The sequence below is a fragment of the Diabrotica undecimpunctata genome, chromosome 3 (assembly GCF_040954645.1).
Source record: "Diabrotica undecimpunctata isolate CICGRU chromosome 3, icDiaUnde3, whole genome shotgun sequence".
NCBI classification, from domain to species: Eukaryota; Metazoa; Arthropoda; class Insecta; order Coleoptera; family Chrysomelidae; genus Diabrotica; species Diabrotica undecimpunctata.
The window spans coordinates 33,318,705-33,343,420 of record NC_092805.1 but is presented as its reverse complement, the minus strand read 5'-3'; the positions used below and the strand labels follow the sequence as shown (position 1 = coordinate 33,343,420).

General features: G+C 32.9%; 1 protein-coding gene across 2 annotated transcripts in view; it reads left to right on the top strand.

Moving 5' to 3' along the window:
- The first annotated feature begins 3,372 nt into the window (after positions 1-3,372).
- Positions 3,373-24,716, top strand: part of LOC140436657 (P protein-like) — a 62,157-nt gene continuing 40,813 nt past the window's right edge. Inside the window, exons 1-4 of one of the 2 annotated variants that reach the window (XM_072525660.1) lie at positions 3,373-3,498; positions 13,415-13,573; positions 17,259-17,422; positions 19,613-19,797. In XM_072525660.1, coding sequence (XP_072381761.1) covers positions 3,476-3,498; positions 13,415-13,573; positions 17,259-17,422; positions 19,613-19,797 — 531 coding nt within the window. In that variant the 5' untranslated portion in view covers positions 3,373-3,475. The remainder of the gene's footprint in view (positions 3,499-13,414; positions 13,574-17,258; positions 17,423-19,612; positions 19,798-24,716) is intronic. The other variant, XM_072525661.1, reaches the window with a different exon arrangement.

Sequence of the window (24,716 nt, the reverse complement as noted above, 5' to 3'; positions counted from 1 at the left end):
ACTGACTTTGTAAATTCTTCATCTCAGTGTTAATGTGTCTGTTTCGCTATATAGTGTTATTAAGGCATCCTGCCAGTCTATTTGCTTTTTGTACTTGATCTCTCACTTCTTTGTCCAGGTCTTCATAGCTAGACAGTGTAATTCCCAGGTATTTTATTTCCATTACTTGTTTAATACTGATGCCATCAATTTCTATTTTACATCTAGTTGGTTCTTTGCTGACTACTATTGTTTAAGTTTTCTGAGATGAAATTGTCGTATTAAATTCTTTTGCTTTTATCTGTGTATCAGTCTTTGTATATTATCTTCATCTTGGGCTATCAATATTGCATCGTCTGCGTTACAAAATATTTTGATTTCTTTGTTTCCCATTCTGTATCCTCTTCCTAATGAGAGGACATAAATACGCATTACTTCAAAATTATAATGCAAGGAAAAATAGAAGGATAACGGAATCCAAGCCGTAGAAGAATGTCATGGTTGCGTAATTTGAGAGAGTGGTTTGGCTGTACTACTAATGAACTCTTTAGGTCAGCTGTAAACAAGGTCAGGATAGCATTGATGATTTCCAATCTCCGATAGGAGTGGCACAAGAAGAAGAAGATCCTCTTCCTTTTTTAACGATTTTGATGATTTCATCCATGATTAAATTGAAGAGCATGGGGCTCAATTAATCCCCTTGTCTTATTCCGCTGCCTATTTCTATGTAAATTGTCCATCTATTATGACTTGCATTTTGTTTTTTTGATAGATGTTTTCGATAGTTTGTATAATACAGTATAGCCCAAAATAAACAGTACTGAACTTGAAATTATTTTATTGTTTTAAAAAATACATATTTTTGACATTTTATAACATGTTCTAAATGAACTCCTCCTCTCTTAAGACAGACTTCATACCGATATTCCAGATTTCTCGTAATGTTATGGAATAAAGGTTATCTCACGCCCGCGAAGAAGGCTCTAACGGCATCCTTTAACTCATTGATGGTTTGTGGTGCTCGTTTAAAAACGGCAGTTTTAGCCATGTCCCAAATGTATGCGTCTGGAGATGTTAAGTCTGGAGAATTTGCAGGATAAGGGAAGTCAGTAAATCGTGAAATAAATTTGTTTGGAAAATGTCCCTGAAGAAATTGATGAACTGCGACAGCAGTATGGCAAGTTGCCCCATCCTGCTGGAAAAATTGGTCTCGAAATGCCAAATTACGTGCACGACAAAATTGACGTAGATCAGAGATAAAGCGTGTTAAAATTTGTATGTACCTCTGTTGATTAAATGTGATTTGCCTACCATTTGCTTCGATAAAGTATGGACCAATAATTCCGTGTCCCGAAACTGCACCCAGACACTTACTTTTGCGCTATGTAAAGGAACTTTTTGAACTTCATCTGGTCTGGCAAAGCCCAGAAATCGATTTGTGCGACGATTAACATGGCCTGACAAATGAAAATGTGCTTCGTCTGAAAACCATATATTTTTCAAAAATTCAGGATTTTCATACTGTAATGCAAGAATTCTGGCACAATATTTCAGTCTACTGTGATAATCCCTGGGATGTAATTGTTGATGTACCTGAATCACATACAAAAATGCACCCAGCTTCTTCAAGATTTTTTGCAAGTACGTTCGTTTTAAGCCAAGATGCAACGCTGTTCTTGTCTGGCTGCCTTTCGGATTTTCCAAGATTCGCTCAAAAACACGTTCATGGTTATCGTTGTTGTTAACTGTCCTGGGACGCCCTGAGTTTCTTTTTCGTTGGCAAAATACATTACTTGTATTTTTAAACTTTTCAACAACCTTCAAAATTACAGCACTACTTGAAGAACGTTTATTAACCGTTGCGTGAATTGATCACACACGAATTGCAGTCTTGCACTATTAGTTCGGCCGATTTCGTATAAGCAAAAATAATGCTCCACGAGAAACACTTTCTTCTCTGCACTTAACACCATTTTTAACAAGTAGGCCTTAATAATTAATTGTTTAAGGATTACTTGAGAGGTCTGTATTAGTTAATTTGATATGACATCGCGCACAAAGAGACATATGTTTCAATTTCAGTACTGTTTATTTTGGACAATACTGTATTTAGGAGAACTTTTCTATTATACAGAAGATGGATTACATCTTTGAGTTTTACTCGGTCAAACGCTTTCTTTAGGTCAATCAGACATAGAAATGTTAGTCTATTATACTCTAGTGATTTCTCAGTAATTTGTTTTATAACGAATATTGCATCTGTACACGATCTTCCACTATGAAAACCCTGTTGTTCATCTACTAAACTTATCCTCTGATTTATTAGCAATTGTAAAATTTTAGTTGTAAGTTTTAGCATAGTCTTTAACAAGTTTATACCTCTGTAGTTTTCTATTTTGTGATAGAGTCTAGATTCTGTTTAATAATTTTATTAATTAATGTTGTTAATTGTTCCGTCATTGCTGCTCCACAATATTTCAGTAACTCGTTTGGTATCCCGTCTTTACCTCCTGCTTTTCTGTTCTTCAGCTTTTCAATTATTTAAAATCTTTTGATGAACTGTTAAATTTATTAAAAAAATGCTTATCAACATGTGAAAATGCAGTAAGTCATGGAATTGCACCCGAAGAAAAACTCGTTGTAAGATTAAGGTACTTTTTATTTATATTAACAATTATATGTATATTCAAATTGCTTTAAATTACATACAATGCAATTACTTTCTTAGAAGTAAAAATTATTATAAAATCCGTAAACTAATTTTCGAAACCAAATTCAGAAATCAAATCTTAACTGTCTTTTCCTTTAAAAATTATTATCTTTCTTTTTGTCCATTAGTTGGTAATAATGACTACGTAAATAACTAAAAAAAAATAATTGGAAAAACTAAAACATTGAAAAAAACGGTAACTACAACCTAACTTAAGAAGTGCAAAGTAATTTAACATTTTTGTTTACGTTCAAAATTGCAAAATTGGTATAAGGGTTCTTTCTTAGAGAACGGTTTATTCTTCACAAAAAATGCTAATAAACATTTTTGTTCAAAATTTTCAAGCGACATTTCTTATTTGAATAATTTTTCTATACGGCCTATAGATTCTTGTCAAATCGATGTTTTCCGTTTCATTCCTATGAAGGGGGTTTCGGGGGGAAGCCCGATGGTAGTGGCAAATGTTTCTGCATCTTTTTTTGGTTCCAAAATTAATATTTTTAGCAAAATTCTGCTCGTTTGTCTCGTTTTTAGAGATCAAATCTCTGACGACTGGACTATATATTTAATAAAATATTTGAAAATACTGACATATCACGAAGAAAAGCTTTAAAACAAACCTATTTAAGCATGTATATATTTAATTATGAAAAAAAACTGATATATCGACTTTTTGTTCACGACCAATTTAGCTGCCAGACTAAACAAATAATAATTATTACAAATGACTTCTATAGTAGGATGTTTAATAAATAAAGGTCAGTTTTATATGTGATAATATTAAAAATGGAAAAAGAATCCAGTCTAAGGTAAGGAAATATTTTAAAATCTGTTTAATATTAAAAAAATACCATAAAATAAAACTAGAGGTATTGTACAAATATAACTTGGCAAAATGTTACACATGGAATCTTGGTCGAAACTCTTACAAAAGCAAAAAATATTAAAAAAGCTGATCTTTAAAAATAACTAACTATCTGATTATAAAATTTTATAAAGTTTAGTAAGGTAAAGAAAATTATAAATTGTACATTTAGCAGAACATTTCTGGACAATGCCTTTGTACCTTTGTACCTGTAGCATTTAGTACGAGGTTTAACTTATTTTTTGAATTATATCTAGTGTTATATGTATTTCGTTTAAAAAAATATTTTTATAAGGTAAGAATAATATTTCTTATAATCGACTGCTAAGGAGAGTTCTTGCTTTCTAGTCCACATCATCCTCCCATCGCTTTGTTGGTATTCCAATAGGTCTCTTCTCTTGTATTCTTGCATTCAACAGTTTTTTTGGAAGTCTGTTTTCTTCTATCCTAAATACATAGCCTGTCCATTGAAGACGCTGTAACTGAGTCGCTACCTATTGTTCTCTATAGGGCCTATTATTCGTCTCTGTACCATTCTTTCAAAGTAGCCCAGTCTGGTTATACAAAAATCATCGATTTCACGGCAAAATGTTTCGCAGATATCTGAAGCTTTTAAGACATAGGTGGGGGTTACTAGATGACGAATAGATAAAAAGATACTCCTATTTTTACCTTGCGTTTTTTTTTAAACAATAATTTATGGTCAGAATTTGATTTTTTATCTATAATTTTTTTTTCTTATAATTTAAATAAACAATAATTATACCATTTTTTATATCAAGAATATCTTTATTTTCCCGTTTTTTCAATTAAAATTGATAAATAAGTTACGGAGATATTTGCAAAAAAGCAGTTTTTTGCACTAATTTATAAATTTAATTAATTTTTTTATTAACAAAATAAAATGTTATTAATACATTTCAACATTGAGGAATTACCGTCGTTTAGATTTGTGCGAAATTTCCCCCCCATCGGTCAATCAGTTTAAGAGTTATTCAATTTGTTTATCCCTGGGACTAATTATTTAAACCACTGAACTTGCCCTATGAATGATGCTAGACACATTTAACAAATTTCATAGGATTCTTTAAGACTTATACTATCTCAGAAGTTAAATGAATATTGAGTTTTCATCGAAATTATTTACAAAATAAACGTTTGAAAAATGGGTATGTTTTTTTACTTATAAACAATTGTAATAACTTCTATATTTTTCAAGCTACAGACTTGTTCTCACAACCATTAGATAGCTGGTAGAAAAACTCACATTTAACAACATTTTAACAAAAAAAAATAAACCTTCTATGAATAATAGAAACGAAGTTAGCGACAATTTTTTTGTTAATTATATCTCCATTGTTTATAAACATTAAAAAGTAAAATTTGCATAAATTTTGAATGAAAATCTAAACTTTATTTTGAATTTTATAGCTATAAAATTCATCCAATTTTTCGAAACTTAAAACCTTTCGAAACGAAGTTACTTTCGAAAGATCGACATAGGAAAGTGGAGGGGAAACTGTTTTAGCTCCTTGCTGCAAAATTTAATATTATGGTTACGGATTTATCATTTAAAAGCTTCAACAGTTCTGTAGGAATTTCATCAGGTCCATTTGCTTTTCCATTTTTAGCGTTTCTTATTGCGTATTCTACTTCTTCTTTCAATATGTCTGGCCCAATTGCATTGATTATCTGAGTTAAATTGTTTCTATCGTCTTCAAATAATTCATTCAGGTATTCTGTCCATCTTTTTATTTTATTCTCTAGATCTACAATAAGATTTCCATCTTTGTCTTTAAGTTTACCTATTTGGCATTTCTTTATGCTTCCTGTTATCTCTTTTACTTTTTTGTGCATATTGAACGCATCGTACTTTTTCTCATAGGTTTCCATTTCTTCACATTGTTCTTTAATCCACTCCTCTGTGGCTTCTTTTATTCTCTTTTTTATGTGTTTATTTATTTCTTTGTATTTGTCTGGGTAATTCTTCATCTTTCTTCTTTGTTCCATCAAGTCTAGTATATCTTGTGTCATCCACCCCTTATTCTTTGTTGTTGTTTTTGTAAGATGTTTCTTTCCTGCTGTTTGTATAGCTGTATTTATGTACTTTAATTTTTGGTTAACGTTGTTTGTATCGTTAATTTGTTGCTGCACTGAACGGAGGTTTTCATTTATTTCTTCTCCTGTTTCTTGTCGTATATTTTTGTTTCTAAGTTTATTTAAATCTAGTGCCTTTCTGTGTGGTCTTCTAATCTTTTTTGGTCTCGCCTCTATCACAGTAACTACCGGGTTATGATCTGAGCCTATATCAGCTCCTGCGTACGTCTTAGTACATTTAACAGCATTATGATACCTCCTTGCTATCATAATGTAGTCTATTTGATTTCTTACTATTTTTTCTTTGGTATGTTGTGGAGATATCCATGTATATAACTGTCGAGGAGGTAATTTGAAAAAGGTATTTGTTATTACGAAGTCTTCACTTTGGCAAAATTGAATCAATCGATCTCCTCTGTCATTTCTGTTTCCAAGCCCATATTTTCCTACTTCTTCTCCTACCTTACCTTGACCAACCTTGGCATTAAGATCGCCCATTAATATGTTAATGTATGGAAAGACTGACTTAATAAGTGAAGACAAACAACCTGCAACAAAAAGGTTCAGACCTGACAGTGAAGTCGAATAAATGAACCAAATTTTAACTTTTAAACCAATGTATGTAAAGAAAATAAAAAAAAGTAAAGTTCAATAAACATTGCAAAATTTAATAAGGCAAGTGATGAAAAAATCGACTTATTTTATCAAAGCACTAAGGCAGATTAGATTAATATTGTATATCATATTTGTAAGAAAAATAGAATAAAAATCAATATTGTTAATTATAAAAATACAAACAATTATAATTAATATAAGGAATATAATAATATGATGTGTAAAAAATTACCTGAAATTTAATTTATAAAATATAGAAGTATTATTACATCATTGATATAAAATGAAAAAACATATGTTGATTTTCCGGGATTTTCCGAGATTTATGGGAGATGAAAATTATGTCATCATTATTAATACTGCGACAGACTATTCGAGCAAATTAAAAAAAAGTAAGTATTTAGGGTGAATTTCAAATGGACTCAATTTTTCCGAGTTTTCCCATATTTTCCGGCCAGTGAAAACTATGTAGTTATTCATATTTCGACGAGCTACCCCAGAATTAAAAAAAGAGGCTTGCAGCTTCAAAGGAAGCCGAGATAATGTAAATTTTTCCTACGTGTTGCAATTTGAAGTTCCGATGCCGAAAAAAAAACGGAGCTGAAACAGATATCCTCTCCACTTTCCTATGTCGATCTTTCGAAAGTACCGTCGTTTCGAAAAATTAGATAAATTTTATAGCTATAAGCTTCAATATAAAGTTTATATTTTCATTCAAAATTTGTGCAAATTTTACTTCTTAATGTTTATAAACAATGGAGATATGATTTTTTTTAAAATAGTCACTAACTTCGTTCCTATTGGTCATAGAAGGTTTTTTATTTTTTAATGTGAGCTTTTTTACCAGCTATCCAATGGTTGTAGGTACAAGTCTGTAGCTTGAAAAATATAGAAGTTATTACAATTGTTTATAAGTAAAAAACAAACCCTTTTTTCAAACGTTTATTTTGTAAATAATTTCGATGAAAACTCAATATGCATTTCACTTCTGAGATAGTCTAAGTCTTAAAGAATCCTATGAAATTTGCTGAATGTGTCTAGCATCATGCATAGAGCAAGCTCAATAGTTTAAATAATTAGCCTCAAGGATAAACAAATTAAATAACTTATAAAATATTTGACTGATCGGGGGGAAATTTCGCACAAATCTAAAAGATGGTAATTATTTGATGTTTAAATGTATTAATACCATTTTATTTTGTTAATAAAAAAATTAATAAAATTTATAAATTAGTGCAAAAAAACTGCTTTTTTGCAAATATCTCTGTAAATTATTTATCAATTTTAATTAAAAAAAACGGGAAAATAAAGATATTCTTGACATAAAAAAATGACATAAATAATGTTTATTTAAAATATAAGGGAAAAAATTTATAGACAAAAAATCAAATTGTGACCATAAATTATTGCTTAAAAAAAACGCAAGGTAAAACTAGGAGTATCTTTTCATCTATTCATCATCTAGTATCCCCCACCTATGTCTTAAAAGCTTCAGATATCTGCGAAACATTTTTCCACCTTTTTTTTTAACCAGACTGGGCTAAAGATCTCTTTTTTTAATTCTGACTCCCCGGAGGGAGTAAAGTAGTTATCATGATATCGTGTATTGTCCGTCTCCGTCCGTCTCTGTCTCTAGTCATTTCTTTTAGCTCATGCATAGGTCTTTTGCATATTCCTGTAATTTGATCGATCCATCTTGTTAAGATCTTCCTTGTGATCTTCAGCCTTCTACCTTTCGTAAATAATAAGTCTTTCCATGTTTTCTGTGTCTGCTCTTATAACATGTTCAAGGTGTTATAATTGATGGAGATGGACTTTGCTGAATAGCCGCTTGCCGACTGTCAGCTTATTTAAAATTGAAATATTTATACTCTGATCTTTCCAAGGAATTCTTAACATTCTTCTCCAACACAAAGTTTCAGAGGCGTCTATCTTTCTTCTTTCGGCTTGTCGTAGGGTCCAAAGATCACATCCGAATGTCAGTATTGGGAATATTAAGCAGTTGATCAATCCAATTTTTACAGTTCGTGAAATTGGAGAGTCCTTCTATATTTTGGCCATCTTTCCTAAGGCGAATTTTGCTAGATCACATCTACGTTTTATTTCTTTCTGTAGTGATCCTGTGTTATTGATCAATGATCCCAGATATAAATATGAGCTCACAACCTCAAACCGGTCAATCGTGGTTATGTGTGGATGATTGGTATGTAGTCTATCTACTATCATGATCTTTGTCTTTAATATGTTAAATAAACTGCAGATAAAATATTTGACTTTCGTTTTTAACCAGTCTAGTCGTATGAGATCAACTAACTCGTCTTGATTATTTTATGCTTATAATATGCTCCTCTTCTGCTTCTTCTTCTTCTTCTTCAGCCTTAAGGAAACACACTTTATACATAGGCCTTCGCCAAATCAATCTTGCTCTGCTTCTCTTTCCTAACCATAGTCTCCATTGTTGTATTTCGTGGTTCCATCTTTTGTCCTTCAGTCGGGCATTGTTTCCTGCAAAACTTTATTTTAATTTGACAGCATGTTCTCCTGCGTCTTTTACTTTGGTTTTGCTTTTAATCCATTTGTTTGTTTTTTTGTCTATAAGTCTCACCCCGAGCATTGATCTTTCCATCGCTCTTTGTGCCTTTAATAATTTATCCATATTAGACTTGGTGAGTGTCCACGTCTGTGAACTATACGTGAGCCTAGGAAGATGCACTGATCGTAAATTCTGCCCACGTTAACCTTATTCTTCTGGTAATTTCAGCAGTTTGATTTTCTTTGTTAACTTTCATTATTTGTCCCAAGTAGATGTATTCGCTTACTGTTTCTAAATTTATGTCGTTCAACGTTATTTCTCTAATGTTCGGTGTATTTGTCATTGTTTTTGTTTTTTCTTAGTTCATCGTAAGACCTACTTTTTCCGAAGCTTGAAATAGTTGCGTTATCATGGTCTGTAGTTCTTCGAAACTTGTTGCAATATTCCAATTTCATCAGCGTATCTCAAATGACTTAGTTTTTTTCTATTAACATTGATTCCTTTATCTGCCCAGTTAATGTCTTTGAACACGTCTTCCAGTCCAAGTCTGAATAGCTTTGGTGAGATAAAATCTCCCTGGCGTACTCCTCTGTTGATTGGTATAGCTTTGGTTTTCACATCTATTTGTATTTTCATTGTAGCTTTCTTGTAAATATTATGTATGAGCATTCTGTATCGGGAGTCTATCCTGCAGTTGTTCATAGCTCTCTCTATTGTCCAAAGTTCTATGGAGTCGAATGTCTTTTTATAATCAAGGAAGCCAATGTATAAGTTCAAGTTGTATTCATTGGCTTTCTCTATTAGCGTTTTGACTGTAAGAAAATGATCCGCTGTACTGTAACCCTTTCGGAATCCTGCCTGCTCTACCGGTTGATAGCTATCGAGCTTCGACGTTAACCTGTTAGTTATTACGCTCATAAACAGTTTGTACATTTGGGACAGCAGGGAGATTGGCCTATAGTTCTTCCGATCTCCCCTGTTTCCTTTTTTGAAGAGAAGTATTGTCAAACTTTTATTCCAATTATCTGGGACTTCTCTGTGAAGACATTCGTTGAAAAAAAATTTTAATTCTTCGAGAACACTCCCCTCCTATAACAACAAGTTATTCATATGGGCCTGGAGCCTTATTGTTCTTTAGTTGTGCCATACCTTGTTTTATTTCGAAGGATTCTATGTTACGGAGTATTTCTGAGTTGGCATTCGTTATCTTTCTCTTAAGATCTTCCTTTGCAGTTTTATCTGGGTTTTTGTTTAAGGAATATAAATCACGGTAAAATGTTTGAGTAACTTTTAGGATTTCCTTGTTTTTTCTTATTTCTTTTCCATTTTTATCCTACAATGAGATTATTATAGGATTTCCCAAGTTTGATCTTAAGCATTTCAGGCCTCGGTTCTTTTCTATTATTTTTTCTAACTTGTTTTCATTGTAGATCCCTAAAGCTTCCTTTACTCCCTTCTTTATTTATATATTTAATTCTTTGAAACCATCGGTGTTTTGCTTTTCTTCGCTTAGAAATGTGCGTCTCTTTTCCATCAACCGTTTTGTTCCATTACTTATTCTGTCTTCTTTATTTTTCGTTTTCTTTGCAACAGTCAGTCCTGCTTTCAATCCTTGATCTTAAAAGGCGATGATCAGTTATATCTTCAAAAATGTCTTTGTTCGTACACAAGAAGTAATCGATCTCGTTTTTCGTCTTTTTATCGGGAGGTATTCACGTCGATTTTCGGTTTGCTGGTTTCTTGAAGTGTGTGTTCATGGCATTTAAATTTTGTTGTTCTAAGAAGTTATATATTGTTTCTCCTCTTTCATTTCGTGTACCATAACCATGCATCCCTGTTTTAGTTTCAGTATTTTCTTCTTTTTTACCTAATTTTGCGTTGAAATCTCCCATAATGATGGTATACTTTGTATCATTTTCTTCTAATCCTGTTATCTTCGTATAATATTTCAACTACCTCTTCCTGGCGTGTCGTTGTGGGAGCATACACTTGTATAACCTTGATCTTTATTTTATTATTTAGGTCTATTATAATATAAGCTACTCTATCAGAAACGCTTTTATATGTAGAAATGTATGGTGTGAGATACTTTTTGACAAGAAATCTTACTCCACCATATGTTTCGTCTCTTTTCCCTATATAGTATAGACTTTACTATGTAAAGCGATTTCGCTTAAGAATAAATACGAAAAAATGATGATGTTATTTATTTACTTGCTTAACTGTAATCCTATCAGACGTATCACAAATATTGAAATAAACTTTAGTTAATTTTATTCATTCCAGCATTCATAATAGTCTATACAGGGTGGCGCACCGAAAACGAAACAGATGCATTTACTGGCAGATGATTCCTTTTTAAAAAAACGCTTGGACCCGTCGATTTTGTTATCGAGGGGGAAACAAAATTGGCATAAAATCACATTAACATTTGCAGCCCCCTAAGCGGGGGTGGCACCATCCCTAAAATCTTAAATGGAAAGGGGGGTCGAATGATCCATCATTTAAAAGGTCTTTCAACTCCCTTTACAATGATGTAAAATTTATGTACTTCAATTCAGTAGTTTTGGAGATTTATTGATTTAAAGTTTAAATACATCATCGTAAGAGGAGATCAATACATAGTAGCAAAGTTGTTAAAAAATAAAGAATGAACTGACCTGTCAGCCGAGTAAATGTTGAAAATGACCACCATTACTTTCCATGCAATAATAAAGATTTTGCTGAAAACGTTGCCGGACATTTTGCAATATTTGAGGAGTAATTTGATGGCACTCATTCACAATTCTTTGTCGTAAATCTTCTAAGGATGTTGGCTGAGTAGCATAGATTTTGCTTTTTAAGTAATCCCACAAAAAGAAATCCAAAGGTGATAAATCTGGCGATCTTGGGGACCATTCAACGGCACCTCTTCTACCAATCCATTGACCTGGAAAGGTCTGATCTAAATAATGCCGAACTCTTAATGCGTAATGTGGTGGGGCACCATCCTGTTGGAACATCAACATATTCTCAACGTATCGACCATCATTCTGATTTTCAATTATATCTGTTAGCTCAGGATCTATGGCATTTTGCAGTAATTCCAAATACATTTCACCAGTCAAATTTCCAGGTAAGAAAAAAGGACCAACCAAATGATCGCCAAAAATGCCAGCCCAAATATTTAATTTTTGTGGCTGCTGTGTGTGTACCTCATGGTAAATTCTGGGATTAGAGTCCGACCAATATCGACAATTATGAGGATTTACTTCGCCATTTAAAAAAAGGAACATTCGTCGGAAAAGCAAATGTTAAATAAAAATTGTTCATCGTTTGTAATTCGTTCACTCATAACTTCACAAAATTCTAATCGCTTATCAAAATCGTCTTCATTAAGTTCTTGTACAAGGTGAATTTTATACGGATGAAAATTATGGGCCTTTAGAATCCGTTGGATAGTACGTCGACTAACACCACACGAAGTTTTCAATTTGCGGGTACTTAATGTAGGATCTACAATAACTTGCCCTAAAACCCCCACTTCTGTTGCTTCGTTCCTCATAGGATTTTTAATATTACGTTTTTTATTGGCGACTGATCCAGTTTCCCGAAATTTAGCTACAAGTTCTAGAACATATTTTCGGTGCACAATATTGTTCTCATGTCGCTCATTAAAAATTTGTGCTGTTCTATTAGCGCACTGATTATTTCCGAAAAATATTTCAATAATTTCAACCCTTTCTGCCGTGGAATATACCATGGTTAATTTATGTATAAAGCAATAAATGATATTTTAACAACAAAGATTGGTCAAATCAATCGCAAACTAATGTACTATTTCCTATTTAAAATAAGTACGTGGCATTCTCTACTTATCTTTCTTCAAGAAACAACTTTTTTTGTCACAAAGGACACTTCAATTGCTATTTTTATTATTAATAAACCATGGGCGTAGTAAATAAAAGCATTTACTTATCAAGAAAATGCTTTTACTCAAATTTCTTCTGAAAGAAGTACAAACTAATTTGATGTACCTATTAAAGTCTACTTTAAACTTTAAATCAATAAATCTCCAAAACTACTGAATTGAATACATGAATTTTACTCTTTTCATTTAAGATTTTAGGGATGATGCCACCCCCGCTTAAGGGACTGCAAATGTTAAAGTGATTTTATGCCAATTGTGTGTCCCCCTCGAAAACAAAATCGACGGGTCCGAGCGTTTTTTCAAAAAAAGGAATCATCTGCCAGTAAATGCCTCTGTTTCGTTTTCGGTGCGCCACACTGTATATTTTTTAGTTGGTCCATGAATTATAATTGTTAAAATCATTAAATATAAAAATAAAATATTATTTAGTTCAAATATATATTATCAAGGTTAGTCTTTTTGCCATTTAGCTAACAAGGCTCTGATTTTTATAATTTGTGCCCAAATAATCAAATCATAATTTCCCTATAACCAGTCTTGCCATCCTCATTATTAATATGTAAATCCCAGACATAATTACAATGTAATATTTATAAATTACTATCATTAATATATATTTAAACTATGAAAAATGTTAAGAATACCCACAAAACTATATGTTTTCATGTATGACTCATTTAATTGACATTTTTAACAATGAAAAAGTTCCAGCCGGACAGTTTTCAAAAGTATCGAAGTTGCAAATACTTCCAAGGTCAAAGTGTTAGTGTCATTGCCGCAGAATACAAAATGTTATGGAAGTGTGGCTAATTATGCCGAAACAGAGGATAATGATAATCACAGATCTGTCTTTTTTCGTAGCAGGTAACGTATTGTGTAAAATAACAGTAATTTTTTAAATTTTCTTTTATTTCAATTATTATTTGATTTTATGTTTTAAAAATCAATATTTTTAACATATTTATATATACAAAAGGACAAGATATAACGCCTAAATAAAAATTGCTTATACTAGTAGGGGAAAGGTGTATAAAATGACATAGTTTTGTATTTGTATCATAACTTTTTATTGGTAGTTCACAGCACATTTATGACCTACATTAATCATCTTTAGTCCTTAAAATAACTAAACTAATAAATATTTTTTGCAGAAATCTATAAACCAAAACAAAACATAATTAACTGAAATCAGTCATAATCCATTTTGTCCATGTGTTTAAGACAAAATGGTAATAATGACTTAATGAATATTGCTGAGGATCAAATGACATACATATAATAGCTACAAAATTATTGGCATAATTTGCAAATGAAATGCTTAATTCATCTTAGAACTTTAGCGGAAGAAACGCGAGTCCTGCGCGAACATTGAGAGTACCGCATACAGTCTTCTTCTGTCTTAAATCTTTAGTAAAGGCGGGTACAGCAAATGCAAGCAGTCCTCTTCATTATCACAAAAAATGTTCTTCGTCATCATATTCTTGGAATAACTTTTTGGTAGCGTTACGTTTTTTATTATTGGGGAAGCTTTTGATATATTTTTAGATTGTATTTCCAACATATTAGGAGTACAAGTCAACACCAACAAGCTGTCCAATTTTTGGTTTATGTATTCTTTTATCACCAATATTTCATCCTTTTGGCACCGAAAAAAGCTGCTCAATAGGAACAGCAAGAGCAGAAGACGATGGACATTCACTGGTATTAGCAACAGTCAAAACAACTAGATCTGAGTTTGTTGTTAGAACCCGATATGAATTTTCAGCTTGTGGGTCGGTAAGTGCTGTTATTTCGGCTGGATTATTCGGCTGTTATTTCGGCTGAGGAGGTTGTTCATTGGAGGTGACTTATATCGATATTCTTCTTCTTGATGTGCCTATCCGTTACGAATGTTGGCGATCATCATGGCAATATTTATCTTATCTGCAGCAGCGCGGAAAAGCTGCACAGATGTTGTATTAAACCAGATTCTGAGGTTCTTTAACCAAGATGTTCTTTTTCTTCCTGAACCTCGTTTTCCAAATATTTTTTCTTGCAGGATGGCTTAAAGGAGAGCATATCTGGATTCATTTCGCATAATATGTCCGAAGAACTGTAACTTTCGGGATTTGATGGTGGTCAGTACCTCTCGGTTCTTATTCATTCTTCTGAGGACCTCCTCATTTGTGACTCGGTCAGTCCACGGGACATCTCAAATGCTTCCAGTTTTCTGCACATATCTTCGTTCAAGGTCCACAATTCAACATCATAAAAAAGGACAGATAAGACGTAGCAACGCAGCATTCTTACTTTTGTATCAAGAGAGAGGTTGTGACTCTTGAAGAAGGCCCCCATCCGATTGAAGCTGGATCTAGCTTTTCCGATGCGTGCTCTAATCTCCTGGTTGTTGGTCCATTCTTCATTTATTATGGTGCCGAGGTAGTTGTAGTGCATCACTCTTTCTACAGGGGATTGGTTGACGTAGAGTTGACCTTCTGTTATTCTTTTTTTGCTAATTATTATAAGCTTTGTCTTCTTAACGTTTATATTGAGTCCATATTGTTGACTGTACTACGTGATTTTGTTCATAAGAGCTTGTAGGTCTTCTAAGTTGTCCGCAAACTATATATCTGATGTTGTTTAGCCGGTAACCGTTTAGCAGAATACCTTTTTCAGTTTCGTGCAAAGCTTCGATAAATATTCTTTCAGAGTACAGATTGAAGATTAGAGGAGATAAAATACAGCCTTGCCCATGATTTTCACATAGTCAGTGTGTTCAGCTTCAACTCTGAGATTTGCTGTCTGATTCCAGTAGAGACTTAATTCGACATTTTTAGATAGAGAATTCTATATTGATATGGTATAAAAATACTTCCAGTATGTGCCTTTAGCCATTTAGCAGTTTTTTGGCTATAGTAGACCTTCAAGGGCCAAAAAGGAGACGTAAAGAGTTGCATACGATGATTACAATGTGGAGGCAAACACAAAACGTTTTCTTTGGCACATTTTAACGTTTTATTGCCTTTATGACTTGCATATCCCCAGACAATTAGAAATATTTTATCGTCAATTTGTTTTCACAAAACTTTGGAAATGCTTTATCCATTTCATAAATATTTCCGTGGTCATCCAGCCTGATTGTAAAGTAGAAATAAATTGCCAGGAGGAGCTTCATCTATATGTTCGTCTGACATATTTTTTCTGTGAAATACCATTATCGGTGAGATAAAAGTCTCAACAGCATTATCACAATAAACAATAGTGGTGTTTGCTCTAGGCTCCGCACTAGTTAAAACTCCGACTTGTTACCTTCTCGTAATAGTCTTTTCAGTTTTTTGTACTTAAAATGAAAGCTCAGACTCATCAGCATTATAAATACGCAATCTAGCAAGCTTCCGTACAACTAAAAAAACGTTTAAACTTGCGGCCGATTAAAATCTTTTTAATTGAAAATACTAGTCTTTGAAAGATGAGGAACTATTTCCTGCTTCAGCCTTTGGAAAAAATATTTGACATGGGTTTCCGTTGAAAGAGGACAAGTGTAATCCTATAAAATCTTTTGTGGACATAATTTATATAAAATGGAATGATATATTTAACCCAGGATTTAAATTATGTGTAAATGAATCAATATTTTTCTGGTATGGAAGGGCTTTTTATCATCCTGATAAAATGCCAGCTGTTAGTAAGATAAGTAGAAATCCTAAAGGTATAGGTTGTTTTAGTTAAATTATTGCTGATGCTCAGTCCCATATTATGCTGTGTCTTGAAATTAACGAATTTAAAGAACATATAGCTAAAAAGAAATGGCAAAAAGAATTACGCACAGGAACTGCCACCACTCTAAGTTTGACGAAACCATTGTATGGTTCTGGCCGTATAATCGTTGGAGATTCTTGGTTTGCTTCAGTGAAAACGGCAGTCGAGTTATATAAACGAGGTCTATATTTTTTGGGTATTGTAAAAACACCTACCAATCAATATCCGTTAAAGACAATAAAGGAACAATGTCCTGAAAATGTCGGGGGCGTTGTTTATGCTCCCCGTTGTTATGTTTCGCATACCATATTTTACATGAAATTTCATCCAAAAGGCGTTAAGTATTCATTATAAAAGAAGTTCAGTTTATACTATCCGCAATATTTTATCTACTCGATAACTTTTAAGTTTGTGTAAATGTTCATTTTATTTCCATATATTTTTTAACTGAAACATTTTATCGGACGTCAAGTGTACATTTTATTTTTCAAATAGATTTTACATGATTTAGTAAATGTTGATGTTAATAAAAAAACCTCAAAAATTACCTTAAAAACGATATGCACGCTACTGATAAATTTTTTTTGTACTGCCGGAATCTCTTAAGTCCTACTGGAAGGAAAGATCATATAAAAATCGTTGAGTTCTTCTGGCAGGAGATAACCGCTGTCCAACTGTCGCCGGAAGAGGCTTCTAACACAAAAAACCCCTGGGCATTCTATCATTAAATTTAAACTTCAAACTTACTAACTCAACCTAACTTTTTCAGTATGCAGTAGGCCTTGTCGTTTTTTTACATTATATGTTTTAGTGAACTTCTACCTGCAGCTAAAACAGATATTCGAACTTTTTTCAATATCTTGAAGATATGCATCCTTGTGATTGCGTGGATCTTATGCAGCTACGCTCTAACTGCAAGTCCTGAAAAGGACAAAGAGTCGTTTAAGCTAAATATACCGGAACATGAGGCACACAGTAAGTTTCTATTTTTATATTTCTCGATATTTACTTGGTTTATCTATTATAGCAATTAAAAACTTATTAGACTGTAATTACTATTTAAATGGGAATAAGCCACAATTAAAGGTTATTGACGTTTCAATTTACATTACTAATGTTTGTATTTTGAGAACGATTTCCGAAGTGGAAATTGAAACGTCAATAACCTTTAATTGGGGCTTATTCCCATTTAAATAGTAATTACAGCAAAACCTCGATATAACGGACTGCTTGAGGGGAGGGGTGTCCGTTAAAGCCGAAAGTCCGTTATATAAAAATATGGTTAAAATAATCAAAATACTTTTTTTTTGAAATATATATATATATATACACTGTAATTAGATATATATAAAAAATTCAAACTAGAAACAAAATTCGATTTAAGTAATTGTCTTCGGACATTCGTCGTGAAGTGAAGTTGCTGTGGATATCGACGCGCTTGCTGTCGGTAATCCCGTTTTGAACAAGTTTCGTTTGCTCTTTCCATGTTTGCTCTTTTTCTATGATCAACTCCCTAAATACAGTTTAATTTATTAATCAATAAATGTTGTTAGATCGTCGATATGCGATCGTACCTCTGATAACTTCATTTTTAACAGTCTTGTTTTGTCGTCTTGTTTGCTATCTTTACTTCCGTCCTCATTTTTAAGGTTCATAACTTCATCTGCTATTTCACTTTCAGTCATGATGGTATACCCAGGGTCACCTTCATCTACTTCTAGCGATTGTAAAGCATCTTCCTCGGCTACATGTTCTCCTGCATTATTACGTATTGTCCTACAGAAATTAGTAACTTTCAACCCTTCTTAATCTATGTGTGCATCTTGGCCATCAAACAAATTCTTCCAACCATTTTTTAATGTTTGCTCTTTTACCTCCTCCCATGGTGCAGCAAAATTAAAAATTGTTGATTTTACATTGTAAGACCTTAAGTTTTGCAAGCTACGTACTCTTGTATCTTCTGCATTATCTCCATCGTACAATACAACCATTACTTCGTCTAAAAACTTTCTGCGATATATTCGTTTGGCTGCCAAAATTATTCCCTGATCCATGAGTTAAATAAACGATGTTGTATTTTTTGGCAAAAACATACACCTAAAGTTTCCATCTTCTGAACGTAGAATAGTTTCAGAGGCGTGAGCAGGAGCGTTGTCTAAAAGCAATAAACATTTCGCCTCTTTTGACGGTATTTCCAATTTCTCCTCTTGAAATTTTCTCACTGAAGGTACAATTTCTTTGAAAAACCAATTTTTGAAAATATCTGAGGTGAACCATGCCTTCTTAGAGTTATAATATGAAAGGGGCATATGATGCATTATGTCTTTTAAAACTCTAGGTTCACGAGATTTGCCAACCACTACAGGTATCAATCTATGCGATCCATCACCGTTAGCACAAAGCAGTGACATGATCATGTCCTTGCTGATTTTTCTTCCAGAATCCGATTTTTCATATTTGGAGGCTTGTGCGCTTTCAGGCAAAGTACGCCATAACAAACTAGTTTCGTCAACATTGTAAATCTAAGATTCTAATAGCATTTCGTTACTTACTTGCTATATGTGCTACTAATTTTTGCCTAAAAAGTTCTGTTTCTTCTTTAGGTTCAGTTGAAGCTTCGCCGTAAATTCTTTTATTCATGATTCCGTGCCTTTTACGAAAGCTCCAGAGCCATCCATCACTTGCTCTGGTATGTCCATATGATTTGCTAATTAAATTGCAGCAAATCTCAATTAGACTGCTCGGACCAGGATCCCACTAGAACGTTGTTGGTCATACCATTTTAAGATTGCTTCTACCAGTGAAGTTTCACGAGCCAATTTCATTCGTTTTCCAAGATTGCTATGCTCTCCTACATCACACATGAATGTAAATTTATTTATTTTGTTTTTGTTTTTTTATGTCCGAAAGTTTGCTTTTTTATGCCATATTGATTACATATATGAGACGCATGTGTAATATTAACAGTATGTTTTTATTTTTTTTACATCTGACCGGTTGTACGTAATATCCGAAGTCCGTTAAATAGAGGTCCGTTATATCGAGGTTTTACTATACTTTAAAATGCCACAAGAAAATAGCTTCAGAACAATATTATTAGACTGTAAATTAGAATAAATATTAATCTGTTTTACATAATTGATTTGATTATATAACTTCTTGTAGGTTTTATATTACGCGAACACCCAAAAGATAATACTATAAAAGTGATGCTAAAAGGAAGAATTTTACCTCCCTATTACGCTAATCTTACAAGTCTGCATATAAAGGTTTGGGTTCAGATTATGGTTGTTAAGCATGTACCAATGGGCATCGAGAAAAGAAATAACTCAGATGCAATTCTTTTGCGGGTAAGTTAACGGAATAAAATTTTTATCAGATTTGTAATAATATTTATTAGGAATTATATATTATTAGGAAAAAATTACTAAGTTATCCTTTTACGGTGTATTTATCAGTGTATTTTTAATAAGCTTACTTAAAACAAAACGAAATAATTTTTCTGCTTTTATTTAAAATTAAGTTTGACTTTTGCATCTACGTTCTGATATTCAATATTGCTACAAATTATATTAAATCCTATATTTTTTTAAAGCTCGTTTACGCGATGCTTTTATCCGAGTGCATTCCTTATCTCACCAACAGGGAGAGAAGTGGTTGGAATGATTGGTACCTTTGTTGGCAAAAAATTAGTAGCACTATAAGAGATCGATTTGAATAAAACTTTTACTTTGTCAGAATTTTTACAATTATTAATTTGTAGATAATTAGAATATAATGTAAGTTCCAAATTAAATTGAAATATAGATTAATTCGATTTTAACGCATTCCATTTAGTGGGAGGATTAATAAAGAAAGTCAAATAATCTGTATACATTTAGATAATCTGGATAATCTGCTGTTACTTTCCAATTAAATTTATTAGAAACGCAAAGAGAGACAATTTACCCGTATGAGATATAGACCACTTGAAAAAAATACAGTCAAAGGATCTCCAGACCTTACCCAACATTCCATCTAAGCCTTACCCAATTGTTTATCCTAGAACCCATCTGACCCACATCGCGAGTGTTGGAGGAGTTCTCTTGACCGTGTTTGAGTGGAAATGGTAAATTTTGCTTGGGTTGCGCAACCTACAAACTAACTTTCTAACGAGCGCATCTCTCCACTCACACACTCTTAAATTTCCCCCCACCCGCAAGCGAAATCTCCAAGTAAAAGGAAAGGACTAAGCCAGAAAATCTAAAAATTTATTAAAATATGTATCTGAAATTTCAGGACTATGTACAAAGCAGGCAAATTTATAATGCCATCGATAAAATGAAAGATTGAATATTGATATAATGGACATCGGTAAAATGCGATGGCCGGCCTACCTATCGTTTATCATTATTTTATTGTTTGGGTGGTTATTATTTTTTAAGAGTTTGATTTTCTCTGTGTTTATTCGCAGTCCGATCGTGTCGAAGTACTGTGCCAGCAAGTCAATTTTTGTTTGCATAGTGATTTTGGTGTTCAGTTGGCAGGCAGATGCCATCTGCAAGTTTAAGATCTAAAACTGGTCGATTGTTTTAGTTTAGTTAGTTTTCTTATTATCCAATCTATGGCAATAAAGAATAAAGTGGGGGAGATAACACAGCCCTATTTGACTCTACTTTCTACTGCTATTTCTTCTGTTACTGCACCTCAGTTTTCCAGTTTGACTTTTATCCTCCTTAGAAAAGTTTAATAAAGTTTATTATTTTTAGTGGTATGCCATATACTCTTAAGATCTCTACCCTATTTACACGGTCGAAGTCCTGTTCAAAGTCGATAAAATTCTCATCTATATCTTTATTAAGATAATTATAAGGGTGCAAATGTGTTTAAAGGTGGAGCATTTGGTACGGAAGCCTGCTTGGTTACTTTTTAATTTCTTATCTAGTTCCGGCTTCAATCTTTTCAATATGATTTTGGTCAATACTTTGGGTGTGGCGCTTAGTAGTGTTATTGCACTCCAATTATTGCATCAAATGAAGCCTCCTTTTTTGGGTATTTTTATTATCGATCCTTTTTTCCACTCTTTTGGTAATTCTTCGGCAGTCCATATCTTGTTCAAAATTTTATGTCATATTTCTATTGACTACTCAGTATCTGCTTTTATTAGGTCAATGGATGTATTGTCGATTCCTACGGCTTTGCCATTTTTTACAAATTTTAGTATGTTTCAAATTTCTTCCATCGTAAAATCTACAATATTTACTTTTAGCTCTGATTGTTCTACTTCTTCCTCTATGAATTGAGATATTTCATGTTTAGCATAATATTTCTTCCAAGTATTCCTTTTATTTTTGTATTACTCCTTTCTCATTTTTTATCCAATTTCCCTGTTTATCATTTACTTCTCGTACATTTCTCTGTGATTTTCCTGTTATGTTTCGTATGTTTGAATATTACGTTCGTAGGTCGTGTTCTTGCCTGCTTTCTCTAATACATTTAACATCTCATTTATATAGTTTATTTTATTTTTTCTGGCTTGTCATTTTACTTCTGCGTTTTGTGCCTTGTATTTCCTTTTAGGTGCTCTTTTTTGTTTTAATCTTTTCTTTTGTAAGATTTCTTATTTGATTTTTCTCCGTTATTCTATCAGCTGTAGAGAATCTTTAGTTATCCATTTTTTATTTTCTCTTCTTTATAATCCGATTGTTACTGTTGCTGTATTTATCGTTACTTGTATTTATCGTTACTGGACTCACGGTCCAGCTTGTTGTGATAGAGTGGTTAATTACCAGTTTCTCAGTAAATTTAGTTCTTATACTTTCTTTTTTTGTTAGGACATCGACGTTGTATGTGTTCCTTCTGTTGGTTTTTTGGTTTGTATCTTTGTCTAATTTTATTCTTAGTTTTGTTCTGACTAGCACATGGTCTGCCTCACATCAGTAGCTCTTAAACTCTTGACATCTTTCAACCATCTTCTCCATTTATATTCAATTCTTATGTGGTCTATTTGGTTCTTGTTCCTACTTCCAGGTGATTTCATGTTTTCTTAAGTATCCGCTTATGTTTAAAGATAAGTCCACCTATTACAAGTTCATTTTGTTCGCAGAAATCAATTTCCATTGTCGTTTCTGTCCCCTATTTCCTTCTTTCCCATTACTTATTCATGTACTGTATTGTCAATGTCTATTTTAACATTTAAGTCTCCGATTATTATTTTCATATCTATTCTATATTTATTATTAATTTAATTATACGAAGTTTGTAGTTGTTCGTAAAATTGTTCTTTCTCATCTTCGCCCCATTTACTTCTGTCACGTTATAATATCTTGCCTTCTTCTTCTTTAAGTGCCGTCTCTCGATTTCTTCTTCTTCTTTAAGTGCCGTCTCCCGATCGGAGGTTGGATATCATCATCACTATCTTTACTCTATCTACTGCTGCTCTGAAGAGTTCTATAGAACTTCATTTAAACTAGTTCCTTAAATTCTTCAACCTTGACACTCTCCTTCTTCCTATACTCCTTTCTCCTCTTATATTTCCCTGTATTATCAGCCTTAGCAGTTCATATCGCTGTCCCCTCATTACGTGTCCCAGATATTGTAACTTTCTTATTTTTATTGTGTTTATTATTTCGCATTCTTTGCCCATTTCTCGCAATACTTCCGTGTTAGTTTTCTTCTGTGTCCATGCTATTCTAAGCATCCTCCTGTAACACCACATTTCAAAGGACTGTAACTTATTTATGTGTTCTTGCTTTAATGTCCAGCTTTCAAGCCCATATTGCAGTGTCGAAAACAGGTAGCATCTCAGTGCTCTTACTCTCAGTTCCAATCTAAGGTCTTTGTTGCAGAGAATTGTTTTCAATTTTTGCAAACGCATTTCTTGCTATTTCTATCCTTGCTCTTATTTCGGTTGTTTGATCATTATTGTCTGAAATCCAGGTTCCTAAGTATTTGTATTTATCAACCCTTTCTATCGGTACATTTCCCAAATGTATGTTTGTTGGTATATTTGTTTTCTTTGTTATTATTATGTATTTGGTCTTTTTTATATTCATTTTTAGTCCATATTTTTCACAGAAACTGTTTGGTTTGTTTATCAGTAATTGGAGTTGTTCATCAGGTTCAGGAGATCTTCCGTTAATTATTATTCCTTCACTTTGGGATGGTAATGCTTCTTCAAAAATGGCTTCACTATATACATTAAATAGTAATGCGGACATAATACATCCCTGCCTAACTCCTCTCCTGATTTCAATTTCTGGACTGGGTTCGTTATCTATTACGATTTGTGCTCTTTGATTCCAGTAGAGGTTTGTTATTATTCGTAAGTCCCTATGGTCTATGTTTTTTGTCTGTAGAATTTGGACTAATTTTTCATGTCTTACTTTGTCAAATGCTTTTTCAAAATCAACGTAACAAACATGCACATCAACATTCATATACATGCATCTTTGAGCTAATATATTAAGAGCAAATAACGCTTCTCTGGTTCCTAGTCCGTTTCTGAACCCAAACTGACTATCATCTATTCCTTCTTCCAGTTTTTTTATTTATACGACCATGTATTATTTTCAGGAATAATTTAAGAATATGACTTATTAGTGATATTGTTCTGTATTCACTGCAATCTTTAGCGTTTGTATTTTTAGGGATAGCACAAAAGGTGGAGAGTAACCATTGTTTCGGTATGTGTCCTGTTTTGTATACTGAGTTAAATAAGTCTACTATAATGTCTAAGGTTTCATCATTTATGCATTTTAAGGTTTCTATAATAATTTGGTCTGGACCTACTGCCTTACCATTTTTGCTGTTTTTTAATGCCATTTTAATTTCCTCTTTTAATATCTTTACAACCATATCCTCTTCTACTTCTATCTCCAGCTGTTCTGTTCTATTGTCTTTGAACAGTTCATTGATGTGTTCTGTCCATCTTTTTAATTTGGCGTTAGTATTCAACACAAATTTCCCATTTGCACCTTTCAGTATTCCCGGTTTTCTTGTTCTATTGTTTTGAGTTAATTCTTTAATTTTTTTATGTGTGTTAAACTATCATGTCTTTTCTGGTATTCTTCAATTTCTGCGCACTGTTCTTTTAACCATTGTTCTTTCGCTATCTTGCCTTCGGTCTTGCCCAAATAAACCTTTCTGATGCTGTCTACTACCCTATTCTAAAGGCCACGAGACTTTCTGTCCATTTGGGCTAGCAGTATTGCTACTTCCTTTTCGTATTTATCGTACGTTGCGTAGTCTAATGTCAAACTTGTACTTATCAATATTTTGGCTTGCTTGC